Here is a 27,198-nt window from a genome sequence, read left to right as displayed (position 1 = left end):
GATCTGACCCTGAAATTCAGATCAAAGACCCCCACCTGGCAATCTCTGCCCCCCCCGCCCCCATCAAAAAAAGGGGGCCAAAATTCTCAGAAGTTCTGTGTAATATAACAAATATGTCCGTCATAGATATAATAAATAATAATAAATGTCAATATATAAACCTGCCTGGCTTTATAGAAACTGATCCAATCAGATTTATGGTTTAGAACATATTTGTTCAATGCTGCAATATTTCTCTACAATCCTGATTGTATTGTGTCATTTCCATGGATCTATATACACAGAACACAGTTATACTATTTTTTCTGAAGTGGATAATCTCTTTTTATCTTATTGTGGCTCCTTAAAGTAAAATAATATAAGATGTGATCCTCAGATGCTCATGTCTGACAGCTTAGCACCCATCTTCCCAGCAATAAACATGGCATTTAGCAGATTGCGATTTTCTGCTGATTTGGGGGCTCAGTCTCTGCAGATGGCAGATCTTGGAGGGAGCTGCATGTAGCGATGAGGAGGGTGACAGAGACACACTGGTCATGGCACTGAGCTGCCTAGGTGACATTTCTATGCATGGCACACCCTGCCAGTGCCCTCCCTGCTCCCTCTCCCTCAGACACAGCCCCCTCCACCATCCCCCACCACACACAGCTCTGCTCACGATTGGTCACATTCTGGAAGCTGAAATATAAACAAACACAAGACAGGCGGCTCCAGACAGATCGAAGATGCCCAGCAGCAGCAGTGCCAGCTCAGCACCAGCCGGGGAGGACAGCTCCTCGCCCTGCAGCAGGGGCTCCGCCGTCCCTGAAGAGAGGGAGCCACAGATGGTGGAAGAGGGGCACTGACCGACCACACCAGGGTGCACCGAACGACCATACCAGGGGTCACCGACCATACCAGGGGGCACTGACCGACCACACCAGGGGGCACTGACCGACCATACCAGGGGGCACTGACCGACCGTACTCGGGGGCACTGACCGACCGTACTCGGGGCCACTGACCCACCATACCAGGGGGCACTGGCCGACCACACCAGGGGGCACTGACCGACCACACCAGGGGGCACTGACCGACCACACCAGGGGGCACTGACCGACCACACCAGGGGGCACTGACCTAGTAGTGAGTGTCTGTACCAGAGGACACTGACAGTGGGTGTCAGTACCGGGTGGGCACAGAGCTAGTTGTGTCTGTTCCAGGGGGCACTGACCTACCATAGTAGTGGGTGTCTGTACCAGGGGGCACTGTCCTAGTAGTGGGTGTCTGTACCTTGGGGCACTGACCTAGTAGTGGGTGTCTGTTCCAGGGGGCACTGACCTAGTAGTGGGTGTCTGTACCAGGGGGCACTGTCCTAGTAGTGGGTGTCTGTACCTTGGGGCACTGACCTACTGTAGTAGTGGGTGTCTGTTCCAGGGGGCACTGACCTAGTAGTGGGTGTCTGTACCAGGGGGCACTGACCTAGTAGTGGGTGTCTGTACCAGGGGGCACTGACCTAGTAGTGGGTGTCTGTACCAGGGGGCACTGACCTAGTAGTGGGTGTCTGTACCAGGGGGCACTGACCTACTGTAGTAGTGGGTGTCTGTACCAGGGGGCACTGACCTACTGTAGTAGTGGGTGTCTGTACCAGGGGGCACTGACCTACTGTAGTAGTGGGTGTCTGTGCCAGGGGGCACTGAAGTGCGGGCAGATACAGGCTGCCAGCTGTGCCCATGGTGGGTACAGCGGAGTAGAGCGGTGATGGGAGGCCGGCTGAGCAGGCAGAGCAGCCTGGAGGATGAGCCTGAGGATGGAGTGGATTTGGGGCCCCTGCGGGGGGAGGCTGCGGGGCCCCGCGGGGATTTTGCCCTGTCCTCGCTGATCCTGAGCTCGGAGCGGATCCTGCGCAGGAATAAGCCGGCTCCCTATGTGAGGAGGGCCGCCTGGATCCGGGACATGCAGGCTCTGCTCCGGGACCACCGGCAGGAGCGGGCTCGGCGGACGCTGCAGCTGCTGCGCAAGGTGAGGAGCCCCCGATCAGCGTAGGGCCCCTGTCAGCTCTGGGGTGCCCCATCTCACCGAGCCTGGCCTGGGCCACAGCGTGCTGACCCCTGTTATTGTCTCTGTAGGACCTGGGCCTGGAGGGGACCTTCCTCAATGATATCTTATATAGGCATGCTCCTTATCTGAACCTGGTGGACCCCATCTCCCATGAGCTGCTCCTCAGCCTGGCCAGAGAACTGCAGTGTCCAAGGAAGGTAAGAAAACAACGGAAAATAACACCTATTACATGACCTTTGTATTCTTCACATAATACTTTGAGCAGTTTCTCTATATTATGGTATGTCTCTGCAGAGGCCATAGGTGCATTTCTTATTTTGTCACTGCCCAGGATGATGTTGTTTTTCTTCTTTGGAGGGAAAACCTTCCAGAGACAGCAGGGCTTGTACTGAATACCAATGATAAGGACATGGAACTGTTATTGAGGGTGGAGGCTGAGAAAGGAGGGAGAAGGGAGAAGGCTGGGGAGGAGGGCCAGGAAGAGGGAAGAAGGGGAGAAGGTGAATACAAAGGAGAGAAAGAAAGGCAGTAAATATGTAATGGGAGATAGGGTACAATTAGAATGAGGGAAGCACATATTTAGGAAATTGGCTTAGGATTTGTTAATCAGAAAATATTACAATAGTGAAGTAACAGTAGATCCTGTAGATCCTGGAGACTACAACCTGTTGGCTTCCCAATCCTTCAAGCTGTGCCTGCCTATCTTGGCTCATATTCCTCTGTTACAGATAAGAATATAAAGCTGAAGATATAGGACAAATTATTAAAAATCGACCCAATATCTAAAGAAAGCAGCGATTGCACAATACTGACAATACAATATAATGCCGTGATATTGTATGTAGACAATACGTAAATATTGGTTCAGATTTTGCATGATTTAAGAGTTATAAAATAACAGTGCAAATACCTGTATAAATGTCTTCTATAAAATATGATTGTCTTTGTAAATGTATACATTTCATTTGGACATATACCTGTGTTGATAACAAAGGTAGCCATGGACACAGATGTTTTTAAAACATCATCAGATATGATGTAACAAATGTGTGATCTTGAGTATCCCTGTTGTACAGAGATCCTCCTCACCCATAGCTTATCATCAGCATCAGGCGCTGATTACATAGAAATGCTAGCAACACACACGCGGCTTCGCTCGTGGAAAATTATATGTTAAATTGTTGGTTTGGCTTGCAAACGTTAAAAGGGTGGTTCACCCATATTGTTTATTTTCTAGATCGATATTATATTGAGAAACAATGTTTCTCTCAAATACCTTATGTTATCAATAGTGCCTGTGAGAGGCACTATTGCAGACCACTGTTCCCGCTCCGTGACCCCCTGGCTCCGTGACCTCGGGGATCCGGTGATGTCACGTCAAGTTCCTGATCACGTGACATCACCGCCGCCGGCCCCAGTCTTCCTGACTCACTGGGCTGTGGGCGGTGTTTCACCTCTCGTCACAGCCCAGAGTGACTCCTGCTTGCAGCGCTCTGCTATGAGGGAGGAGGGATCAGATGGAATGTGACGAGCGGTGAAACATCGCCCACAGCCCATCACTCGCGGACACTGCGGCCGGCCCCAGTCTTCTGAGTCACTGAGCTGTGGGCGGTGTTTCAGCGCTTATCACAGCTTAGAGTGTCTCCTGCTTGCAGCGCTTTGCTGTGAGGGAGGAGGGAGCTGATGGGCTGTGACGAGCGGTGAAACACCGCCCACAGGCCATTACTCACGGACACTTCGGCTGGCCGCGGTGTCAGGAACTTGACATGACGTCACCGGATCCTCGAGGTCACGGAGCCCGAGGGTCACGGAGCGGGGAACAGCAGTCTGTAATAGTGCCTCTCACAGGCACTATTGCCAACATAAGGTATTTGAGAGAAACATTGTTTCTTGTTATAATATCGATCTAGAAAAAAGAAAATATGGGTGAACCACCCCTTTAAGTTTTCAGTTTCACCCTGAAGTTGAGATCTTCAGCATTCAAAATTTGTTGTTTTTTTTCACAGCATGTGACTTAGGCTACTTTCACACTTGCGTTGAACGGCATCCGTTACATTGCGTTGTGTGACGGATGCAACGGATGTGTTGCATTTAGTGGCACAACAGATGCAACGGATCGTACAAAACAACGGAATCTTTATTTTTTTTTTTTCCTTCTTTCGTTTTACCGGCGGCAGACTATTGTGTACGATCAGCTGATCGCTCACAGCAGCCGGTCGCCGGGTGATCAGCTGATCGCTCACAGCAGCCGGTCGCCGGGTGATCAGCTGATCGCTCACAGCAGCCGGTCGCCGGGTGATCAGCTCATCGTTCGGCCGCCGAGAATGTGTGAGGGGGCGGAGTGCGGGGTTTGTGGAGCCGAGCGGGACCATGGTACTGAGGACGTCAGTGCACCGAGGAATGCAAGGCTGGGGACTGGTGAGTGTGAGAGTGTGTGTCCGTGCGTGCGTGTTCACGTGGAGTGAAGTGCGGGAGGGGGCGGAGCCGAGTGGGAAAGTGTCGGGCTCCCTGCACCCGTAGCCAGGGTAAATATCGGGTAACTAGGGAAAGCGCATTGTTTAGTAACCCGATGTTTACCCTGGTTACGAGTGCAGGGAGCCAGAGAGAGCATGCGTAAAAAAAATTACATGCAGCGTTCCCTCTGCCCGACGCAGCGTCAAAATAATGACGCTGCGTCATGCAGCGGATGCAACGCAAGACCATCCATTGCTATCCGTAGCTAATAGAAGTCTATGAGGAATATAACGGTTTCCTGCAACGGTTATCGTCATTCCTCAAGGCTGTGGATAGCAACTGAAGCCGTTCAACGCAAGTGTGAAAGCAGCCTTAAGGCCCCGTCACAGAGATACATTTTTGGCAGATCTGTGGTTGCAGTGAAATCATGGATATATTGTTCCATTTGTACACAGCCACAAAACTGGCACTGATTGTCCACAATTTCACTGCAACCACAGATCTGCCACAGATTTATCTCTGTGTGTGACATGGCCTTTAAATATGAGTGTCTGAAAAAAGGGTCTGAATACTTATGACTATGTGATATCTCAGTTTTTCTAGTTTAATAAATTTGCAAAAATTTGTACATTTGTTTTTTTTTCTGTCAAGATGGGGGGCAGAGTGTACATTAATGAAAAAAAAAGAACTTTTTTGAATTTACCAAATGGCTGCAATGAAACAAAGAGTGAAAAATGTATAGGGGTCTGAATACTTTCCGTACCCACTGTATATAGATGTGAAAATCACTAATTAATATACAGTCTTGGTCGAAAGTGTTGGCACCCTTGAAATTATTCCAGAAAATTAAGTATTTCTCCCTAAAAATTATTGTAATTACACATGTTTTGTCATACATGTGTTTATTTCCGTTGTGTGTATTGGAACAACACAAAAAAAACATAAAACAAAAAAGGCAAACTGGATATAATTTAAAACAAAAACCCAAAATTGGACAGGCCAAAATCTTTGGCACCTTTCCAAAATTGTGGATAAACAACTTTGTTAAAAGCATGTGATGCTCACTCAAACTCACCTGTGGGAAGTAACAGGTGTGGGCAATATGAAAGTCACACCTCAGACCAGATAAATAGGGGAGGCGTTGACTTAGGCGGGCTTTTCACACTACGACATCGCAGGTGCGATGTCGGTGGGGTCAAATTGAAAATGACGCACTTCCGGCATCGCATGCGACATCGTAGTGTGTAAAGGCTCGATGATACGATTAACGAGCGCAAAAGCGTCGTAATCGTATCATCGGTGCAGCGTCGGCGTAATCCATAATTACGCTGACGCGACAGTCCGATGTTGTTCCTCGCTCCTGTGGCAGCACACATCGCTGTGTGTGAAGTCGCAGGAGCGAGGAACATCTCCTACCGGCGTCACTGCGGCTCCTGTCGGCTATGCGGAAGGAAGGAGGTGGGCAGGATGTTTACATCCCACTCATCTCCGCCCCTCCGCTCCTATTGGCCGCCTGCCATGTGACGTCGCAGTGACGCCGCACGACCCCCTTAACAAGGAGGCGGGTCGCCGGCCAGAGCGACGGTCGCAGGACAGGTGAGTCCATGTGAAGCTGCCGTAGCGATAATGTTCGCTACGGCAGCTATCACAACGATACCGCTGCTGCGACGGGGGCGGGGACTATCGCGCTCGGCATCGCAGCATCGACCTGCGATGTCGCAGCGTGCAAAGTACCCCTTAGTCTCTTTGCATTGTGTGTTTGTCTGCCAGACTAAGTATGGAGAACAGAAAGAGGATAAGAGAACTGTCTGAGGAGTTGAGAACCAAAATTGTTGTAAAATATGAACAATTTCAAAGTTACAAGTCCATTTCCAGAGATCTTGATTTTCCCTTATCCACGGCGCACAATGTAATCAAGAAGTTTACAACTCATGGCACTGTAAGTAATCTCCTTGGATGTGGATGGCAGAGAAAAATGAAGGAAAGGTTGCAATGCAGGATAGTGGTGGATAAGCAGATCTATTCAGGTTACAAAGAATTTTAAGCTGTCCTGGAGGCTCAGGGTGTATCACTGTCAGCACAAACCATGCATCGGCAATTGAATGAAATTAAATGCTATGGCAGGAGACCCAGGAGGACACCACTGTTGACACAAAGGCATAAAAAAGCAAGACAACAGTTTTGCCAAAATGTATATAAGTAACGCAAAATTCTTCTGGGAAAGCATCTTGTGGAAAGGTGAGACCAAGATTTGTGGTAAAGCACAACATTCTACTCTTTACGGCAAACAGAATGAGGCCTACAAAGAAAAGAACACAGTACCTACAATGAAATATGGTGGACGTTCAAAGATGTTTTGGGGTTGTTTTGCCTCTGGCACTGGGGGCCTTGGCTGTGTGAAAGGCATCATGAAATCTGAAGATTACCAAAGGATTTTGGGTTGCAATAGAGTGCCCAGTGTCAGAAAGCTGGGTTTACATTTTAGGTCATGTGATCTTCCAGCAGGATAATGACTCCAGACATACTTCAAGAAGCCCCATAAATGGATGTAAACAAAGCGCTGAAGAGTTCTGAAGTGGCTAGCAATGGGTGAGGGCAGACTAGTCGGGGAAATAACGCCCTTGCAACTAGTCCCTGCCCTCATTAGCCTATCATAAAGGATCTTTAGAAATACTTTTTCGAAAGATCTCTTTATCTATGCTACTAGATGCTGGGACATTAGGCAGGGATTAGAAATGTGCACCCAGTACTGCTCGTGGTTCTGGGTGCATAGGGGACCTGACAGGTTCACTTTAAATCAGGATGCAAAAAAATGAAAACAGAAATGTGAGAAACAAGAAACAAGAACTGGATTGTAAGAGAGAGAAAAAAACATACAAGATGGTTGTAGAAAAAATGGGAGAATATAAAAAAGTCATATTGTTTAGAGCAATGGAAAAAAAACAGACAAACTCCAGACAGACTCCTGGGTCAGTCTCCAACACAATCCTCGATTATGGAAAATCAAAACTCTATGTCCATAATAAAAATCAGCTAAGTCATTGTTTTAAAGGGAAAATGCTGTCATGAAAATGCAGGAATCATGTTATGAAGCAGGAGGTGCGGAGAAGACTTATTGTTTTGTTACAAAAGATTCTGTATAATGATGTTTTCATCATCATTAAAACTTCTGCTTTTCCTTGGATTTTCGGTCCACTGGGCAGTCGTATCAGTGAGTGACAGTTATCTATAATAATAATAATATAATAATAATCTTTATTTATATAGCGCCAACATATTCCACAGCACTTTACAATTCAAAGGGGACATGTACAGATAATATCAGACATTACAGAATAACGCAGTTCAACAGATACCAAGAGAATGAGGCCCTGCTCACAAGCTTACAATCTAGGAGGAAATAGGGGGGCCACAAAGGTAAATGGAAAGAGGTGCCTGAATCGTATGGTCCAGACCTCAATATAATACACAGGGGATTCATATATCACGGCATGAACTGGTCACCAGTCAGTATGTGTACAAATACAGGTACAGAGTAGAATTAATTGCATAGAAGGTGTGGAAACAGATTATAAAAAGGACTGGATTTTGAAGAAAATATTCTAAGGGCAAAATGAGAATAGTTAGGTGAGGTGAGGTGATAGGCTAGTCTAAAAAAATGTGTTTTTAAGGCCTCTTTCACACGTACGTGCCTCCGGTACGTGTCTAGTGCATTTCCTCACGTACCGGAGACACGTACACACGTAGACCTATGTTTTCAAATGGAGTTGGACACACGTATGTATTTATGCACAGAACGTGTGTCCGTTCCATACATACGTGTGTCCGTGTGTTTCTCACGGCAACATGTCCGTTTTTCTCCGGCATCACGGGTGTCACACGGAACGCAAATGGACTACACGGAGGTGTTCCGTGTGACACGCGCTGGAGAAAAGACACGTGTTTGAGAAAAAAAACCTGTACTCACCTTCTCCAGCCCTCCTGTCTCTGCCGCTGCTGTCACTGCTTCCGACCACCGCTCATTATGCTCATTGAATATTCACTTCACTGCAGCCGGAAGCTGCAGCAGCGGGGAGTCGGCAGGATCGGAGACCAAAGATCAGCACCACGGACAGCGACGCCAGGGGACAGGTGTCACGCTCCCGGTGTCCCGACAGCCCTCCTTACCCACTGAGCCGGTCCCTGCATCGCACCACCGCTCCGTACCCACTGATCCAGCATCGCCAGCACACCACCGCTCCTTACCCACTGAGCCGGTCTCACCATCCAGGCACCGCTCCTACCCACTGATCCAGTATCGCCATCGCACCACCACTCCTTGCTCACTGATCCAGTCCACGTGTCCACTGGTCATGGCTGCCGCTCCCGCTCGTGCTCTCCTGTGTCCTGCTCCTGGTCTTATGAGTCTGACTCTGAGTTTTAGCCACATGGTTCTGTATAGGACCGGGCCGCGCCCACTCTCCTGGTCTTATAGGCCCAGCACACCTGCAGCAGGAAATGACATGAGGCTGTGCTGGGTATATAAGACTGGCCTTTCCATGTGGGCGGCGCCTGATCAACGTGTCTTGAAGCTTTGTCTTGTGAGCGAGGTGCTCAGGTCCCCTTGTGCTGTGTCCTGTACTACTGCCGATCTTTACTACCCGGCACCTGTACCAGTGTCCTGCACTGTCTCAAGGAACTCTGTGACCCCGGTGACTTTGTTCTACCCGTCCCCGGAAGGACGCTGGCCCGCTAGTACCGTGTGACTTTGTTCTACCTGTTCCCGGAGGGACCCATCCCTGCTACGCCAGTGCTCCGGCTGCCGTGTACCCTGCCCTCCGGTGGGGTGCTCGGTCCAGTGGATCCACCTCCTGGGCCTACCAGTCCTCCCGGTCCTGACAGATTGATCAGGCCATGGATTCCGCTGGAGCACAAACGTCTGAGCTGGCTGAACTACGCCAGGAACTGGTGCAACAGCGTGACACCTTACACCGCATACTGAAGTTCCTGACGTCTGTGGACCACCGGTTGTACACGTTACAGACCGCCGCCTTGTTTCCGTCGACGCAGCAGACAACGTCTAAGTCCGAACCTGTTGTCCCCTCGGCTTCGCAACTCCGCCTCGCTGCTCCGCCTCGCTATGCGGGGGATCCCAAGACCTGCAGAGGATTCTTGAACCAGTGCTCCCTGCATTTCAAGTTGCTTCCCCATTTGTTTGTCTCAGACCAGGCTAAAGTGGCGTTCCAGATGTCACACTTGGAAGGCGAAGCTCTAGCCTGGATTAACCCCCTGTGGAAGAATGAGGATCCAATGACCACCGACATCCGGGAATTCCTGCAAGCTTTCCGAAGTACCTTCGATGAACCCGGACGTACTACTGCAGTGACCTCTTCGCTCCTCCGGCTATGCCAAGGGACCCTGACCGTCGGCCAATACGCCATCCAGTTCCGCACGCTCGCCTCTGAGCTGGGCTGGAACAATGAGGCCTTGACGGCGGCCTTTTGGGAAGGTCTCTCTGGCCGCGTCAAAGACGAACTAGCCGGCCGTGACGTTCCACGAACTTTGGACGCTTTGATATCCTTAGCCACCCGGATTGACCTCCGTTTCCAGGAGCGAACCAAAGAGGTATTCCGGCAGAAGCGACCACCCCGTCACGCCTTGTCCCCGCAGAGGCCTACCACTCCCTTGCCCCTGCCTTCCTGTGATGTGTTTCCAGAACCCATGCAAGTTGACCAACTGAACCAAGCCAAGCAACGCCGTGCAGAACGACCCGCCCGGGGCCTGTGTTTCTATTGCGGAGATGGTTCACATATGCTCCGTTCTTGCCCGGAGAAACCAGGTAGACCCCGGGTCCAAGGGATGGTGGGAACCGCCACCCTTGGCACCGGAATCCCCTCCGTTCCAGTTACGCAGACTGTCCAGGTGACGACGGAGAAGATCAGGTTCACAGCAGAGGCCCACATTGATTCTGGGGCAGCGGGTAATTTCATACACCAGTCTGCAGTGAACCGATACCAGGTACCTGTGATCCCGCTTGCCAAGCCCCTCTGGTTCGCCTCCATGGATGGTAAACCACTTTACGAACCTGTCCGGTATACCACTGAACCCGTGAGACTCCAGGTTGGCACGTTGCATACTGAGACCATTGCCTTCTATGTCATCCCAAGAATGGCTCCTGAGCTCCTGCTGGGTCTGCCCTGGCTTCAACTCCATGACCCTGCCATTAGTTGGCGCTCTGGCGCTATTACTCGCTGGGGGCCCTTGTGTCATGACCACTGCCTACAGCCCGTTCCTCGGCCCCTGTCACCTGAACCTGTTATGCCGCAGGAAGAGGAAGAGGTGACGACGCAGTCCAGTGCCGTACCACAACTCCTGTCACTTGTGCCTGTGGTGCCACCGGAACCAGAAGAGACGACGCACTCCAGCGTCGTTCCACCGTCCCTGACAATTGAGACTTTGATGCCACCGGCTACTGAGGATGAGACACTGTCCTGTACCCGGTCCGAGACGCCCGATCCGGTCGTCCAAGACTCCAGTCCTGCGTCTGACTGTCTTCCCCTTTCCGTTGCCTCCGTTGCCGCTGACTTGGGTTCTCCGATACGGGACATAGTGGCCATGAAAACAGTCCGGGGTAAGCAGTCCTTCCTGGTCGATTGGGTGGATTGCGGTCCTGAGGCCCGGTCCTGGTTGTCCCGGAAGTACGTTGCTGCCCCTCTTCGACGCGCCTACATGTCCCGGCCGCGGGGAGGGGGGCTTCAAGGGAGGGGTACTGTCACGCTCCCGGTGTCCCAACAGCCCTCCTTACCCACTGAGCCGGTCCCTGCATCGCACCACCACTCCGTACCCACTGATCCAGCATCGCCAGCACACCACCGCTCCTTACCCACTGAGCCGGTCTCACCATCCAGGCACCGCTCCTTACCCACTGATCCAGTATCGCCATCGCACCACCACTCCTTGCTCACTGATCCAGTCCACGTGTCCACTGGTCATGGCTGCCGCTCCCGCTCGTGCTCTCCTGTGTCCTGCTCCTGGTCTTATGAGTCTGACTCTGAGTCTTAGCCACATGGTTCTGTATAGGACCGGGCCGCGCCCACTCTCCTGGTCTTATAGGCCCAGCACACCTGCAGCAGGAAATGACATGAGGCTGTGCTGGGTATATAAGACTGGCCTTTCCATGTGGGCGGCGCCTGATCAACGTGTCTTGAAGCTTTGTCTTGTGAGCGAGGTGCTCAGGTCCCCTTGTGCCGTGTCCTGTACTACTGCCTATCTTTACTACCCGGCACCTGTACCAGTGTCCTGCACTGTCTCAAGGAACTCTGTGACCCCGGTGACTTTGTTCTACCCGTCCCTGGAAGGACGCTGGCTCCCTAGTACCGTGTGACTTTGTTCTACCTGTTCCCGGAGGGACCCATCCTTGCTACGCCAGTGCTGCGGCTGCCGTGTACCCTGCCCTCCGGTGGGGTGCTCGGTCCAGTGGATCCACCTCCTGGGCCTACCAGTCCTCCCGGTCCTGACAACAGGTGAGCAGAAAGTTCCCGTTCTCCATGTGTTATCACGGATAACACACGGAGAACACACGTTGGCCATAAACACGGCTCACGGAGGGCAAAACGCAACTCTGACACGTCCGTGAAAAACATGCGTGGTTTTTCACGAACGTGTGAAAGAGGCCTAAAACTGTGGGTATTGTGAATTAAGCAAATTGGAGACAGGAGTGGGAAGTTCAGATTATAGAGGATTTCAGTTTTAGGTCATAAGTGAAACAGAGGTCATGGGTAGGGTGATCGACAGAGATGAGGGAGGACTGCAGAACTGTGGAGAGCTTTATGGGTGAGAGTGATAAGTTTATATTGGATTCTGTAATGGATACTCGATCAAGTATCGCAGGTGCTCGAGCGATAGCTAGAGTCCATGCCCCGCATATTTCTTGGCTGTTAGACATAACATAAACATGCGGGTATTGCCTGCCATACACAGTAATGCCATAGCAATGTTGGCTACTGCCATTACTGTGATTAGCCGGCCACAACATGTCATCAGGTCTTATATGAGACTCAAGGGCGCGATGTTCGGCACACTGTCCTCTGGAAGCAGTTCAGGGAGAGTTGATGTTGGGGGCATAACTTAGATTAGGGCAAGGTTTGTGCACTTGTTTAATTTAAATAATTTAAAACTAGGCAAGGTAAAGCAGACAGCTGCGAGCTTGCATTACCAGGCTTGGATGGTCCATGGATACTGGCCCCTTCCCAGCCTAAAAATATTAGCTCATAGCCACCCAGAATTGGTGCATCTATTAGTTGCACCAATTCTGACGCTTTTCCCCCGTGCTTCCCAATTGCCCTGGTACGATTGCAATCGGGATAATATTCGGGGTAATATGTCAGCTTGAATCAAGCTGAGGGGTTAATAATGGAGAGGCATCTATCAGATACCCCCATTATTAACGTTAGAGACAAGGTACTCCAAGGTACCATAAGGGTTAAGGGGCGGTTCCAGATTCTGCTGGGACCCCACACCATTAGCACAAACTCAATAACATAGTTTAGTAAGAAAGAACAAGAGTTTTTAAAGTGCAAAGCAGTACAAGTTTTTATTTAAACAAGGTGAGGATAAACATCCAAAGTATCATTAAAAACATATTAAAAATTAATGGCGGATAAGTCCCACATAAATTAGTAACATTGGCAATGGTGTATAAATAAAAAACACATGACATCAGTACTATCGGTTATACAGGAGGGACACGTGGGCATTAGATGTCAATGAGCTGTTTCTCTACAAACAGAACAGCCCATAAGCATTACAGCACAATATTATATCTAGCCCATATAAGGCAAATGGCCCCACTGCAACCCCTGCACCGATAGGCATGTATAATGCCTATAGTGGAAGTGGACACCAATACTCAGCCAAAGATAGTGAAGACAAGGGGGACACCGTCAGGAACGAGCCTCAAGACAACCTACGTACGTTTCGATTTCAACTAATGGTAATCTTCATCAGGGAGAGGCATCTCAACGACGAGATGCCTCTGCCTGATGAAGATTACCATTAGTTGAAATCGAAACGTACGTAGGTTGTCTTGAGGCTCGTTCCTGACGGTGTCCCCCTTGTCTTCACTATCTTTGGCTGAGTATTGGTGTCCACTTCCACTATAGGCATTATACATGCCTATCGGTGCAGGGGTTGCAGTGGGGCCATTTGCCTTATATGGGCTAGATATAATATTGTGCTGTAATGCTTATGGGCTGTTCTGTTTGTAGAGAAACAGCTCATTGACATCTAATGCCCACGTGTCCCTCCTGTATAACCGATAGTACTGATGTCATGTGTTTTGTATTTATACACCATTGCCAATGTTACTAATTTATGTGGGACTTATCCGCCATTAATTTTTAATATGTTTTTAATGATACTTTGGATGTTTATCCTCACCTTGTTTAAATAAAAACTTGTACTGCTTTGCACTTTAAAAACTCTTGTTCTTTCTTACTAAACCCCCATTATTAACGCAGCAATCCCCCAATAAAACAAACATAGGAAAAAATAGTTTATTTGAATAAGGACACACTATACCTTGTTCACCAATTTATTATTTTTCAAAAATCCACAATACTCCAACGTAATCCATGGTGTACTGGTTCCACGACGTTCCCCGAATCAGTACTCCAACCTATGGAGCTTTGTTCAGAAAATGAGGCTCCATATGTCACTCCACGTCAGTGGCAGACCCAGAATTTTTGACAGTTACTGACGTCACCATGCATGAGAAATTCCAGGAGCGACCTATGGATCCTCATTCTCTGAACGAAGCTCCATAGGTTGGAGTACCGATTCCAATTCAGGTAGACGTCGTGGCACCAATACACCATGAATTACGTCGGAACTTTGTTGATTTGTTTAAATAATAAATTGTATAGTGTGGGGGAGTCTTTATTTAAATAAACTATTTTTTACTGTGTGTGTTTTCATTTTACACTTACTAGATTAATAATGATAGACACCTGACAGACACCTCTCCATTATTAATCCCTGGGCTTGATGCCAGCTGACATTACACAGCTGACATCAACTCCAAAAAATGTTACCCCGATTGCCAGCACACCATGGCAATCAGGTAAAGCCAAGGCGAAGTGCCAGAATTGGCGTATCTAATGTAATGTGCTAATTTTTGGATGGCTGTAGGTTGATATTTTTAGGTTGGTAAGGGGGGCTGATAACCATGGACCTTCCCAGCCTCATAATATCAGCCCCCAGCTGTCTGCATTAAATTGGCTGGTGATCAAAAATAGGGGGCACCCTACATCATTTTTAAAAATGATTTGTTTTGTTCCCATCAGCGACCTGGGAGTCAGAGATGTGTCCAGGCGTCTTCCCCATGCTTTCCCCATTTCATTTGAGTACTGTTGTTCATGCATTTCATTGGTTTTCATCTCCCCCGCACTCCTGGAGGGGTTTGCTAGAAACATGCTCAAGTTCCCCATTGACTTCCATTATACTCGTTACTCGAATCAAGCCCGTCCAAGATAGATTCAAGTAACGAGCACTTGAGCATTTTAGTGCTTACTCATCACTATGCATAATACATCTTTATGGATACATATGGAAGTTGTTTGAAAATTCTCTGTGTGCTTTGAGATCCCCGTACATATTAGATGAATGCAAACTAGCGAGCCAACTAATGTGTATAGGAGTCTTCTGACTCTCCATAGTTGGTATTGTCAGAAAGAAGACTGGGCATATTGAATTCTAACTTCTGATCCTTTTGTTTCCCAATGCGATAAACTGATGCCATAGCTCTGTAGCAGTGGATTACTCCACTATCCATATTTATCTACTTGTTTATTTAATATACTAAGTATTTATTAGCGACTGAACTCGTATGCTTACAATCACCATGAATTTGCATGAATAAAGTGCAAGGTTTACTGAAACGTTTCCCACAAATTGTATATCACTCTGATCAGCTCCTCCTGCTCTATAAGATCCTTCCTGCAGAATAGATCCCATTTTCAGTCTGGCAGATTCTCTTGAAGGCTGTACGAAAATCCTTAGTAAAAAATAAAAGGCACACACTTGTACAGAATAGAATGACTATCAGGAGGTTTGCCAGGCTTTTTATACCACAAAATGCAGTGTGAATAGAGTCATATTTAGGGTATATAAATACACTGAGTGCAAACCACTTTTTGCAGTCGCACCAATGTTAAACAATAAGGCAGTGCTAATCTTCTCATTTTTCCTCAGCTCTTTTTGGCCTGAGGAAAAAATTGTAGCATTTGGCGTATAGTCTCGTAAAACGGTCTAACTTCTCCAATGCAAGTCTATGTTTTCAAGGAAAAAAAACAGACAGAGCACAGACCAGCCCTATGCCATCCATTTTTTTACAGATACATTACCATTCTGTAGCATAGGACACTGTGGATGGTGCTGTAAATGAATGTAGAATAATAGCTTATGAGCAAAAGAAAGTTGTCGAGAAACAAAAGTGCATGTTATACGGATGTTAGACAAAAAAAAAGTCACACACTCGCATTACATGCGGAATACCAAACGGATTTCACCCGTCCATCTTTTTCGGATGAAATCAGACTGATGTGAGCGAACCCTTAGCTGATAAATTTGCTTAGGATAATCTTTCACTTAGTAAACTGTGGATATTTTCCTTACAGAGGAAATAAAGGCCTCACTGTTTACTAGTGAATAAATAACTGTGAATGACATAAAATAAAAGTTTAATGAAATTAAAAGAAAGCTGCGTGAATGAGTGACCACAAGCCATGAATGTGTAGAAGTCTGTATAAGGGCGGATTCACACTTGGCATTCTAATTCCAGGACTTTAAGGCTATGTGCGCACAGTGCGTTTTTGCACATTTTTCGGGTTCGTTTTTGTTCAGAAAACTGCATGACTTTGCTTTACCAGCAAAGTCTATGAGTTTCCATATTTGCTGTCTGCACACAGTGGGATTTTTTTAGCTGCGTTTTTGTGGTGCCCACAAAAACGCAGCATGTCAATTATTCCTGCGTTTTTCACCCATTGAGTTCAACGAGATGTTCAAAAACGCAATGAAAAACGCAAATTGCAAATATAGCTGCGTTTCTATGACTAAAAACGCAGCTATAAATGCAAGGGGTGGGTAGTACAGCCACGTGTACAGGAAGAGGATTCCTCGTGTTGGTAAAGACAGAAGAGTGAATCCTCCCGGAACCGCCACCCCTGCTTCCACCTCCCAGCCGGTGCCATGTCCACTCCCATCTGGCGGCATGTCCGCTCCCATCCGGCACCATGTCCGGATGGGAGGTGGAAGCAGCTGCGAAATCAAAAGTGAACAGTAGAAAAAAAAAAATGTCATATTCATCTGTCTGCAGACTCCCAAAATACGTCCGATGGCTGCAGGACCTGCCGGTGATCAGCTGATGTGGTCACCTGATGGCATCAGCTGATCGTACAAGTCCAGCGGTGAGGCCGGCTTTTTACCGCCCGGCCGGCTTAAACTATCAGCTGATGCTGTCAGTTGACCGCATCAGCTGATTACCGCCGGGTCCTGGAGTGATCAGACAGGAGTCTGCACAGAAGTGTGTAGTTTTTGGGGGGTTTTTCCACTGATGCATCAGCTGATTGTATAAACGGCTTTTATATAATCAGTTGATGTGTCATGTGATTCACATCCTTGAACCTGACACAGCATGACACCGATCAGATGATATTGGATCCGGATTGGACGGCGCGGGACCTTTGAACCAGGATTACTGCGGGGGGGGGTCCTTTAGTTCAATAAAGATGGAGTCACTAATTGTGTTGTGTTTTCAATCTAATAAAAATATTTTTCTGTGTGATGTGTTTTTCTTTATCTTTACTAGAAATTCATGGTGGCCATGTCTAATATTAGCATGACACCATGAATTTCAGGCTTAGGGCCAGCTGATAGTACACAGCTAGCCCTAACCCCATTATTACACAGCGAGCCACCCAGCACCAAGACAGCTGGAAGAGTTGGATACAGCACCAGAAGATGGCGCTTCTATGAAAGAGCCATTTTCTGGGGTGGCTGCGGACTGCAATTCGCAGCGGCGGTGCCCAGAAATCTTGGGAACCCTGTGGTGCGGATTCCAATCTCCAGCTGCCTAGTTGTACCTGGCTGTACTCAAAAATTGGGCGAGGCCCACGTAATGTTTTAAAAGTATTTAATGAAATTCATGAAATAATTAAAAAAAAAGGGCTTCCCTATATTTTTGGTTCCCAACCGGGTACAAATAGGCAGCTGGGGGTTGGTGGCAGCCCGTACCTGCCTGCTGTACCTGGCTAGCATAGAAGAATAGGGCGAAGCCCACGTAATTTTTTGGGGGGACAAAAAACTCCTGCATACAGTCCTAGATGAAGGATGCTGAGCCTTGTAGTTCTGCAGCTGCTGTCTGCTCTCCTGCATACACTAGTGGATGGAGTATGCTGAGTCTTGTAGTTCTGCTCCCCCTTCCTCTCCCTCCAGCATACAGTCCTGGATGGAGCATGCTGAGCCTTGTAGTTATGCAGCTGCTGTCTGCTCTCCTGCATACACTAGTGGATGGAGTATGATGAGCCTTGTAGTTTTGCTCCCCCTGCCTCTCACTCCAGAATATAGTCCTGGATGGAACATGCTGAGCCTTGTAGTTCTGCAGCTGCTGTCTGCTCTCCTGCATACACAACTGGATGGAGTATGCTGAGCCTTGTAGTTCTGCTCCCCCTGCCTCTCCCTCCTGCATACAGTCCAGTCCGGGGTGGAGCATGCTGAGCCTTGTAGTTCTACAGCTGTCTGCTCTCCTGCATACACTAGTGGAGAATGAAGAACATATTGAAGAAGGAAATGACATCAGACCTTTCTTTTTTTTTTTTCAACAATCTTTAATGGCTTTTGTCACTGATAAAAAAAGACGCATAAAACGCAGCAAAACGCAGCCAAAAACGCACCAAAACGCATTTTTTGCCACAGGTGCATCTTTGTGCAGAAAAACGCAGCATCAAAAAAACGCAGCGTGTGCACATAGCCTTAATAGCATTTTGGGGGGGGGGGGGGCTAAAAACACTGGCACCAGATGTTACTACAAAATTGGTATCCACCTAGGATATGGTGGTTTTCCCCCAAAAAATACATGAAAAATTGCACAGCACTTGTAGAAAATGACACTTAATAAAGAAATACCACCAAAAATGTGTTACATAAAAACATTAGGTGAAAGAGGCCTAAAGAAGGTTTATATGGCAGTAAATGCATTTTGTCAGTGATGACAAGTACAGGGAGTCTGTAAAATCTCAGCCGTGCTGACTACAGCTAAGTGCAAAATGCTAATGTCTTACGAAGTTTCTGAGAACCAACTGTTGTTCTAACTAAAAACATATTTTCTGTAGACTCTTAATACGGACATAAATGAGCATCTTATTTCCAAATAATACAATTCTAAATGAGACTCTGCCCTGGAGCAGCAATGGAGTTTCAGTTATTGTCACCTACGAGAAAAACGGAAAAAGTCTTTCGGTCAATTCCATTAAAATTTCACCAGAGTTTGGTTCACGTGTCAACAATTTTTCTTGTACATGACAAAAAAAAATTATTCTTTTCTTATCTAGAAGTCCATGAAAATCAGACCCACTAGTATGGCATCCGAGTGCTGACCTTTTTTTTTAATGTAGACTCATGGAAGCATCGTAGATAGACGCGAAACGGACGTCGTCAGACGTGCGTTGTGCACCCCCTCCCTCACTGCCTTCACTCTGTAACCCGAATGCGGGAATAAAAGCATTGTTTACACAGCAGCTCCGGTGAGTGCCTTTCGCCTTCCTTTGATCGCACTAGAATACTTTTATCTGCCCTGAGCAGGGCAGATCAAAGTGCACCTGCGCAGGACCTCAATGCCAGCTAGTGTGCATGACGTAGACATGTCATGCACACAGGCCTCAGAAGAAGGAGGAGGCACCGGACCAAATAGAGGAGGCGCCGGACCGGAGAGCAGCGTCATCCATCGGACCGAACCTCCCCTTAGGTGAGTATTATAAAAGTGTTTTTTACATTCTACACAGCAACCTGGCCTCTTATATACTGTATTCTAGAATGCTGTATATAAGAGCTCAGTGGTGGTGGCCATAGCTTAAATGAGTCAGGGACATTTACACTGCAAGATAATTGTAAACGAATGTTTTTAAGAACTACTCTCTTGCCATGTAAACAAGCTGCCGATCACCTAAAAATGCAAAACGCTTGTTCATAGAGTGAAATGATTTTATGCAGCACATAGATCATCATTCCCGGCTGTACATTGCCCTGTGTAAACAGGAGTCACACTGACGAGAACAATGACAGCCTGTATGCACTCAGTGATCTGGGATATTGGATAAATCCCTCAGTGAGCATCATTTCCTTTGGTCTGCCTGTGTAAAAAGGCATTTATACAACCGCTGATCAGAAACAGTTAACCAATGGGCGGTCGTATAGTGCAGCCAGTTGGTCCATGAAAATGGACTCTAAAGGCCCCTTTACACACTGAGACTTTCTAGCGATCCCACCAGCGATCCCAACCTGGCCGAGATCGCTACAAAGTCTCTGGTGAGTCGCTGGGGAGCTGTCAAACAGGCATACCTGGAAAACGACGCAACAGCGATACAGACCTGCAGAACGACCTAGCCAGTCATTGGGGACGTTGTAAAGCAGCGTTTTGAAAGGGAAGTCGCTAACGAAGTCGCTGTAAAGGCCCCTTTACACACTGAGACTTTCTAGCGATCATGCTGCACAGCGGGAAACAAAGGACCAAAGAATGGTCCTGAGAGATGTGTAGTGATCAGCGACCTCACATCAGGGGCCAGGTCGCTGATGTTTCACACACTGCAATGTCGCTGGGGAGGTCGCTATTACGTCACAAAACCTTTGACGTTACAGCGATGTCGTTTGCGATGTTGCAGTGTGTAAAGGGGCCTTAAGAGCTCATGAGCACGTTGCCGAATTTCATGCATTTACACTGTGTATTACACTGCAGCGTAAATGCATGCGACCTGTGTCCCCTGCACAATCTATGAAGATTGTGCATGAGACGTGCGCACGTTGCGTTTGAGAGCGCAGCGATTTGGATGCCAAAATTTTGTTCCAAATCGCTGCGTTCTAAGAAGTAACATGTCACTTCTTTCGTGCGCTTTGGATGCAGCTCCCGCTCTGTCTATGGTGGGGGCAGCAGCCAGAGCGCATGAAATCGGCTTTTTTTCTGCAGAAACACTGCATTCATTATGCAGTGTTTATGCAGCGATTTGACGCTGTCAAATCCCTGCAGAAATTTCTGCAGGGACACGATGCAACGTGTGCACACAGCCTTAGGGGCACTTTGCACACTGCGACATCGCAGCCCGATGCTGCGATGCCGAGTGTGATAGTCCCCGCCCCCGTCGCAGCAGCGATATGTGGTGATAGCTGGCGTAGCAAAAGTTATCGCTACGCCAGCTTCACACACACACTCACCTGCCGTGCGACGTCCCTGTGGCCGGCGACCCGCCTCCTTGTTAAGGGGGCGGGTCGTGCGGCGTCACTGCGACGTCACACGGCAGGCGGCCAATCAGAGCGGAGGGGCGGAGATGAGCAGGATGTCAACATCCTGCCCACCTCCTTCCTTCCGCATATCCTACGGAAGCCGCAGTGAGGCCGGTAGGAGACGTTCCTCGCTCCTGCGACTTCACACACAGCGATGTGTGCAGCCGCAGGAGCGAGGAACAACATCGGACCGTCGCGTCAGCGTAATCATGGATTACGCCGACGCTGCACCGATGATACGATTACGACGCTTTTGCGCTCGTTAATCGTATCATCCAGCCTTTACACACTGCGATGTCGCATGCGATGCCGGAAGTGCGTCATTTTCAATTTGACCCCACCGACATCGCACCTGCGATGTCGCAGTGTGCAAAGTGCCCCTTAGACTTCTTTGAGAAAACAATTCTGTTTAGATGAAAAATAGACTACACCTTCCCTAAATTAACTGTCCAATATTGTGCCTTTGTAATCTAATCATATGATTTAAAGTTAATTTACATGAGCAGATAATCTTTTAAAAAATAATGATGCAATCATAACTCATGGCAGGCAAACAATGTCAGACAAGTGTTTACACCGGATGGGAGTCGTGAATTAAATAGTTGAATAGTAATCCTAGCATCATTCCCTGCACTCACACATATAATCTGAAGAGTATTTGTGTTCCAATCCCATATGTGGTACCAGAAGCGGACATGTCATTGGTGCAGCCTGTTCAGCCGTATAGGGGCCCAAATGGTGAGGGGGCCAATTCTACCTCCAAAGCAGCAAGGAGCTTTTGTCATAGCAGAACCATTAGTCTGAACAGGGCTCATATACTGTCCTTGGGGCTCTTTTTGGTCTGTGTCCACCACTGCGTGATACTATTTATTTAGATTACATGAGTCCATAAAGTTTTGTTCAACATTTCCTTTACAACTCTACAAAGAAAATGTTTTCAAATTAATGATGTGAAAACATTTTTTTCAATAATCACAAATATGTACTCATTCTGCAGGCCAGGGAATAACCTCCAGATTGCTTGGTGGAGCCTTGGCTCCTTGGCTTCCTTCATTCATTCTGTGGGAATCCTAGCATTAGCCGGGCCCAGCAGTCTGACTCCCGGCAATCGGGAAGATATCCCCAATCGTACGGATAACATTGATTGAAGGTGCTAGTGAGTGTCAATGTCTAGAGAATATATAACTTTGCAGAAAGGTTTAACTTGATGGACCTGTGTCTTTTTTCAACCGATATAATTGTGAATGCAACTATGTCTAAATAAATGACTATGATACATTTTCCTTAAAAATGTACATATTTAGGAACAAGACCAGATGAAATCTATAGACCGCATTTGTCGGCAGCTGCTTTACCATTTGACACCACACTCAAAATGGCATCGGCACAGTCTACCTCGAAGGAAAAGTATGGCATGGTGAGTAGGCAATTAAAGGGGACTGATGACAGCAAAGCAGAATGTATGTATTGTATGCGTAGAGGAAGTCCACCTACTGTTGTGGCACTCAGGCTGTCCTTGTACTATGTGAATGGTCACTTATCTGAATGACTGCGATGCAAAAATATTTCGTCATATTGATTGTTTGCTGAAAGATCTCATCTCTGATAAGGCAACCCTAAGGGTTCATTTACACGAACAGAGAATCATTAAAGCATGAATCATATAATTGTAACTCCCGACAGGCAAAAAACGTCAGACAAGTGTTTATACAGAACGAGAATCGTGAATGAAATGGTTGACTAGCAATCATTACAATGTGCACTATGCTCACGCAGAATCTGAAGTGTATTTGTGTTCAATATTCACATCCCATAAGTGATACAATTTATTTCAAGTACATAGGTCATAAAGAATTGTACAGACATTTCCATTTGTACTATACAAAGCACATTTATTCGAATTAGTCATAAAATGCTCAATAGTAAATGTCACCATTATATAGGAACACCAGCATTTGTAATAATACCAATGAATATTATGACACATGCATGTACTCGTTCCAATGCTATTAACCCTGCAGTTCTGTTCAGGTTTACTATACACTTATGTTCCAGTTATTTTTGAAAAAAGTAAACAACAAAAAAAATACCAACCCATAGTAAGAACCCCTCAAATGAGGAAAAGTCAATTAACCTCAAGTTTCAGAATTGCATAATGAATATTTAAGACAAAATAAAATTTCAAATTCGGTCATTTTTGACCGAACAGAACAGCAGGGTTAAACAATCGACTCGGCACATGAACAAACAATAATTGAAACACATACCTATTTAGCATTTGAATTTAGCTTTCTCCTCTTTGACGGACAAATCGTTGAACCAGAATACAATCTCCATTCACATTACCCAATTTTCGAAAGATGAAGTAGAATTTTCGTTTTCACTCAAATAAACAATTTCATGCACGATGAATTTCATGTATTTTTTGGGGGACATCATTTATTAGCTCAATGCATTCACATTGCACACATATTATAAACGATGGGTAGTTAACATTAGGATTTGAAGGATTTCGTAGATGCATCCCAATGGTATTACTTGGTTAGACAATTCCCTTTGAGGTTACATTTATTGGGCATTATAATTTTATGGATAGGCAGACCTTACAGTTAGTTCTCATTCATAGCTATAAGTAAGAACTTATCATAAGGTTCAAAATTCGTTTCCTGGATGTACACATTAGATTTTAAAAGATACCAGTAAAAAAATAAGTTATTTTAATGCCCATGGATGTTGGAGAAATATTTGACATTTTTGTCTTTTACTCAGTTTTCCATACATACTCTGCAGTTGAAGGCTATTCATCAGTGTCGGAGAGCAAGTATGATGGGCTAGGGATGGACTAGCTATAGTGTTCTCAAAGATGTACCAACATGACGTTAAAAAAATGCCCACTTACATAACCTCTACTTTATATACTTTGTGTCCAATTCTGATAACCTCTAGAAACTGTATCTACGGTGTCTATATACATAGTATGTGTAAATGATTGTAGCATCTGTATGCGATCAATCTTAGATTTTGACAACTCGATCAGTCTTAATTGCAGTGAATTTGATAAACTACATTTTATGATTGGGAAAAGTTTACTTGTATTTTTGCCTGTTTATTATATAGAGTTACAAATACTATATTATCAAAGTTAATTACTTCTCTTTTCGCAGCTTGAAAAACAGCCTGCAACAGAAGTCAAATATTGAGTCCCTGGATCTGTCTGGAATCCCTCTGACTCCCAGAGATGTTCAGCGTGTGATCCTTTACTTACAAAGCCATGGAGATAGCCTAACCAGCGTGGACTTAAGCTTTACTGAGCTCACAGATAACACTTTGAGTTTGGCTTTACCTGCTTTGGCAGTTCTCCCCAATATCACACACCTTGCACTTAATGGAAACCGTCTGTCTTGTGCCACCCTGAAGGAGCTCAGCGAAGCCATGAAGGACAGTGCCAACTTCCCCTCGCTGGCTTGGGTAGATCTGGGTAACAATGTAGACATCTGCTCCATGCCCCAACCTTTGCTCTTGGGGCTGAGGCGCCGTCTGTGCCAGCAGAATCTGCTTCCCACCATTCCTGAGGCACAGGACAGTGACTTGTCTGAGGGAGGAATTCCCATTTCTTTTTCTTTGCCTTGGGACAGGTGAGACCTCTTAGTGCAGTAGCCATGGAGACAGGGAATGACCACCTCTCCTTAAACCAGTGTTGAAGTCATCTAACATAAGAGTGGATGTAACACTCACAGTGCCACAAGTACTTTGTTTTCAGCCAAGGAGGAGGGGCGCAAGATAAAGGTACCACATAGCCCCACGCATCTTCACCCACCGGGCGAGGAGCCCGGAGACAAGGCAGTCCATCACAGCTCAGCACCGGCCTCATCACTGTGTGTTCTGTGGATTAATCTCTAAACAAAAGGGGACAGTGATCACAGCCAGACAGGGACAGAACTGCAGTGTCAGGAAAACCGGAAAAGGGGGGTTAGTGCCCAAGACCAAGAGGAGGGAGCATCTGGTACTATAGAGTGGCATGAGTTTGATTGAAGAAATCACAAAAATCCTTAAAAATGGACAAGCAATTTTTTACAATATTTTTGAAACCTAAACTATTCATTCATTCTTGCAGCAGTGAACAAAATGTAAAATATATATACTGATAAAGAGTTTACTCTGCGTGCAGAAGTCGGATATTGTAAGGCAGAGTTGTATGTGTAAGGTCCAGAGACAGATGCTGCTCCTTGTCCTGACAGCCAACGAAATTCTCAGTGTAAGTCAACTTTCTACTCACTGAATGTATATACAAAGCCATGGTTATATGTATGTGTATAGATGCAGAATCTGCTTTTTTCCTTGTTGCTCTATCAAGACTGTTTAAAAAAAATCTCACAAATTCTTTCTTGTATCGGGAAATATTAATTTGCTCATTTGATGTATACAATATGCAATTACAAAAACACATGATTCACAATTACACTATTGTCTACTGCCAAGTTCCTCTTCAAAAATAAAAAAACAAGCCTCTCACAAGATGTCACAATGCAATAGTACTACATTCATTGTCTCAAAAGCCTGGGAAGCAAACACAATGTGTATCAACAAAAACTCTCCATTCACCCATACACCATTGTCCTTTGTCAAGTTTCTCAACAAAAGAAAGGACAGCCAATTACAAAATATCACAATGCACGTTACTAAACTGACGGTCCCCCAAAGATTCTTATGTTTCCAGTTTAAAAAAAAAAACAAAAATGGATTTAACAAATTATGCAACTGTACAATTATATTTCTGTAATGTAAACCCAAAAGGACTCAGAAATAAAAGAAATAAAATCCTAGGTACAATTTCTTGATACACCAAGAACATAATGTACTAACTCGATGGACTCATACAAAACTACAAGGAAATTGTATCTCTTAAATAGTGATTGGTGAATAGTAACTATTCGGGTTCGGAATATTCGTAATGAATCCCAAAGTACTGTTCCGGTATTAGTCACGAATAACAAACCTAAGGCAAGTCAGTGGGGAACACGAGCATTTTCATTGTCGTGACGAATACTGGAATAATACTTGGTATTCGGTAAGCATTATCCGAACACAAATAGTTACTATTCCCCATCTCTACTGTTAAATAATAACAGTCCATGAAATATCTTAGCAGAAGATTCACATTCCAGAGGGAGACATATGAAAAATGATAATGTGTCACTTTGAAATGTTTCCATTTTACAATTCTAAAGGTACCAACATTATTAGAGAATCTTTTATGCATTGTGGATACCATAAATGTACATATAGTACTTTTCTAAATGTTTATAGGCAAAACTTTTTTTTATTAACTACTCATTTATAATTCTGTATACCTGTTTGTCAATAAGTGGTTGTAAATTCATTGTGATGGTCATTGTTTTATTCATTTAGGCACCTTATTGGCTTAAAGGGTTATTCCCATTTTCAAGATCCTATCTCAATATGTAGTAGGTATAATAATAATAATATTAGTGAATACCTCCAATTAGAACTGTAGTATACCTCTCCTGATTAGCTACGTCTCTTACCTGATGTGCTGGGCAATGCAGCTTAGGTTATCATGGTTATGATCACGTGCAACTAACAAAGTGTCACTACATACAGTACAGACCAAACATTTGGACATACCTTCTCATTCAAAGAGTTTTCTTTATTTTCATGACTCTGAAAATTGTAGAGTCACATTGAAGGCATCAGAACTATGAATTAACACATGTGGAATGTAATACTTAACAAAAAAGTGTGAAACAACTGAAAATATGTCTTATATTCTAGGTTCTTCAAAGTAACCACCTTTTGCTTTGATTATTGCTTTGTACACTCTTGGCATTCTCTTGATGAGCTTCAAGAGGTAGTCACCGGAAATGGTTTTCACTTCACAGGTGTGCCCTGTCAGGTTTAATAAGTGGGATTTCTTGCCTTATAAATGGGGTTGGGACCATCAGTTGTGTTGTGCAGAGGTCTGGTGGATACACAGCTGATAGTCCTACTGAATAGACTGTTAGAATTTGTATTATGGCAAGAAAAAAGCAGCTAAGAAAAGAAAAATGAGTGGCCATCATTACTTTAAGAAATGAAGGTCACTCAGTCCGAAAAATTGGGAAAACTTTGAAAGTGTCTCCAAGTGCAGTGGCAAAAACCATGAAACGCTATAAAGAAA

At 45.9% G+C, this 27,198-nt stretch overlaps 1 protein-coding gene across 1 annotated transcript; it reads left to right on the top strand.

Moving 5' to 3' along the window:
• The first annotated feature begins 616 nt into the window (after nt 1-616).
• On the top strand, nt 617-26,525 carry LRRC75B (leucine rich repeat containing 75B). Its single transcript, XM_075320863.1, has 4 exons — nt 617-2,000; nt 2,108-2,236; nt 22,325-22,437; nt 24,185-26,525. The coding sequence occupies exons 1-4, from the start codon at nt 1,740-1,742 to the stop codon at nt 24,657-24,659; spliced, it is 978 nt and encodes a 325-aa protein (XP_075176978.1). The 5' UTR covers nt 617-1,739; the 3' UTR covers nt 24,660-26,525.
• The last annotated feature ends 673 nt before the right edge of the window (nt 26,526-27,198 follow it).

This window comes from Anomaloglossus baeobatrachus, chromosome 1, assembly GCF_048569485.1.
Source record: "Anomaloglossus baeobatrachus isolate aAnoBae1 chromosome 1, aAnoBae1.hap1, whole genome shotgun sequence".
Taxonomy (NCBI): Eukaryota; Metazoa; Chordata; class Amphibia; order Anura; family Aromobatidae; genus Anomaloglossus; species Anomaloglossus baeobatrachus.
The sequence above is the reverse complement of the archived record's forward strand: the minus strand, read 5'-3'. Positions and strand labels throughout refer to the sequence as shown.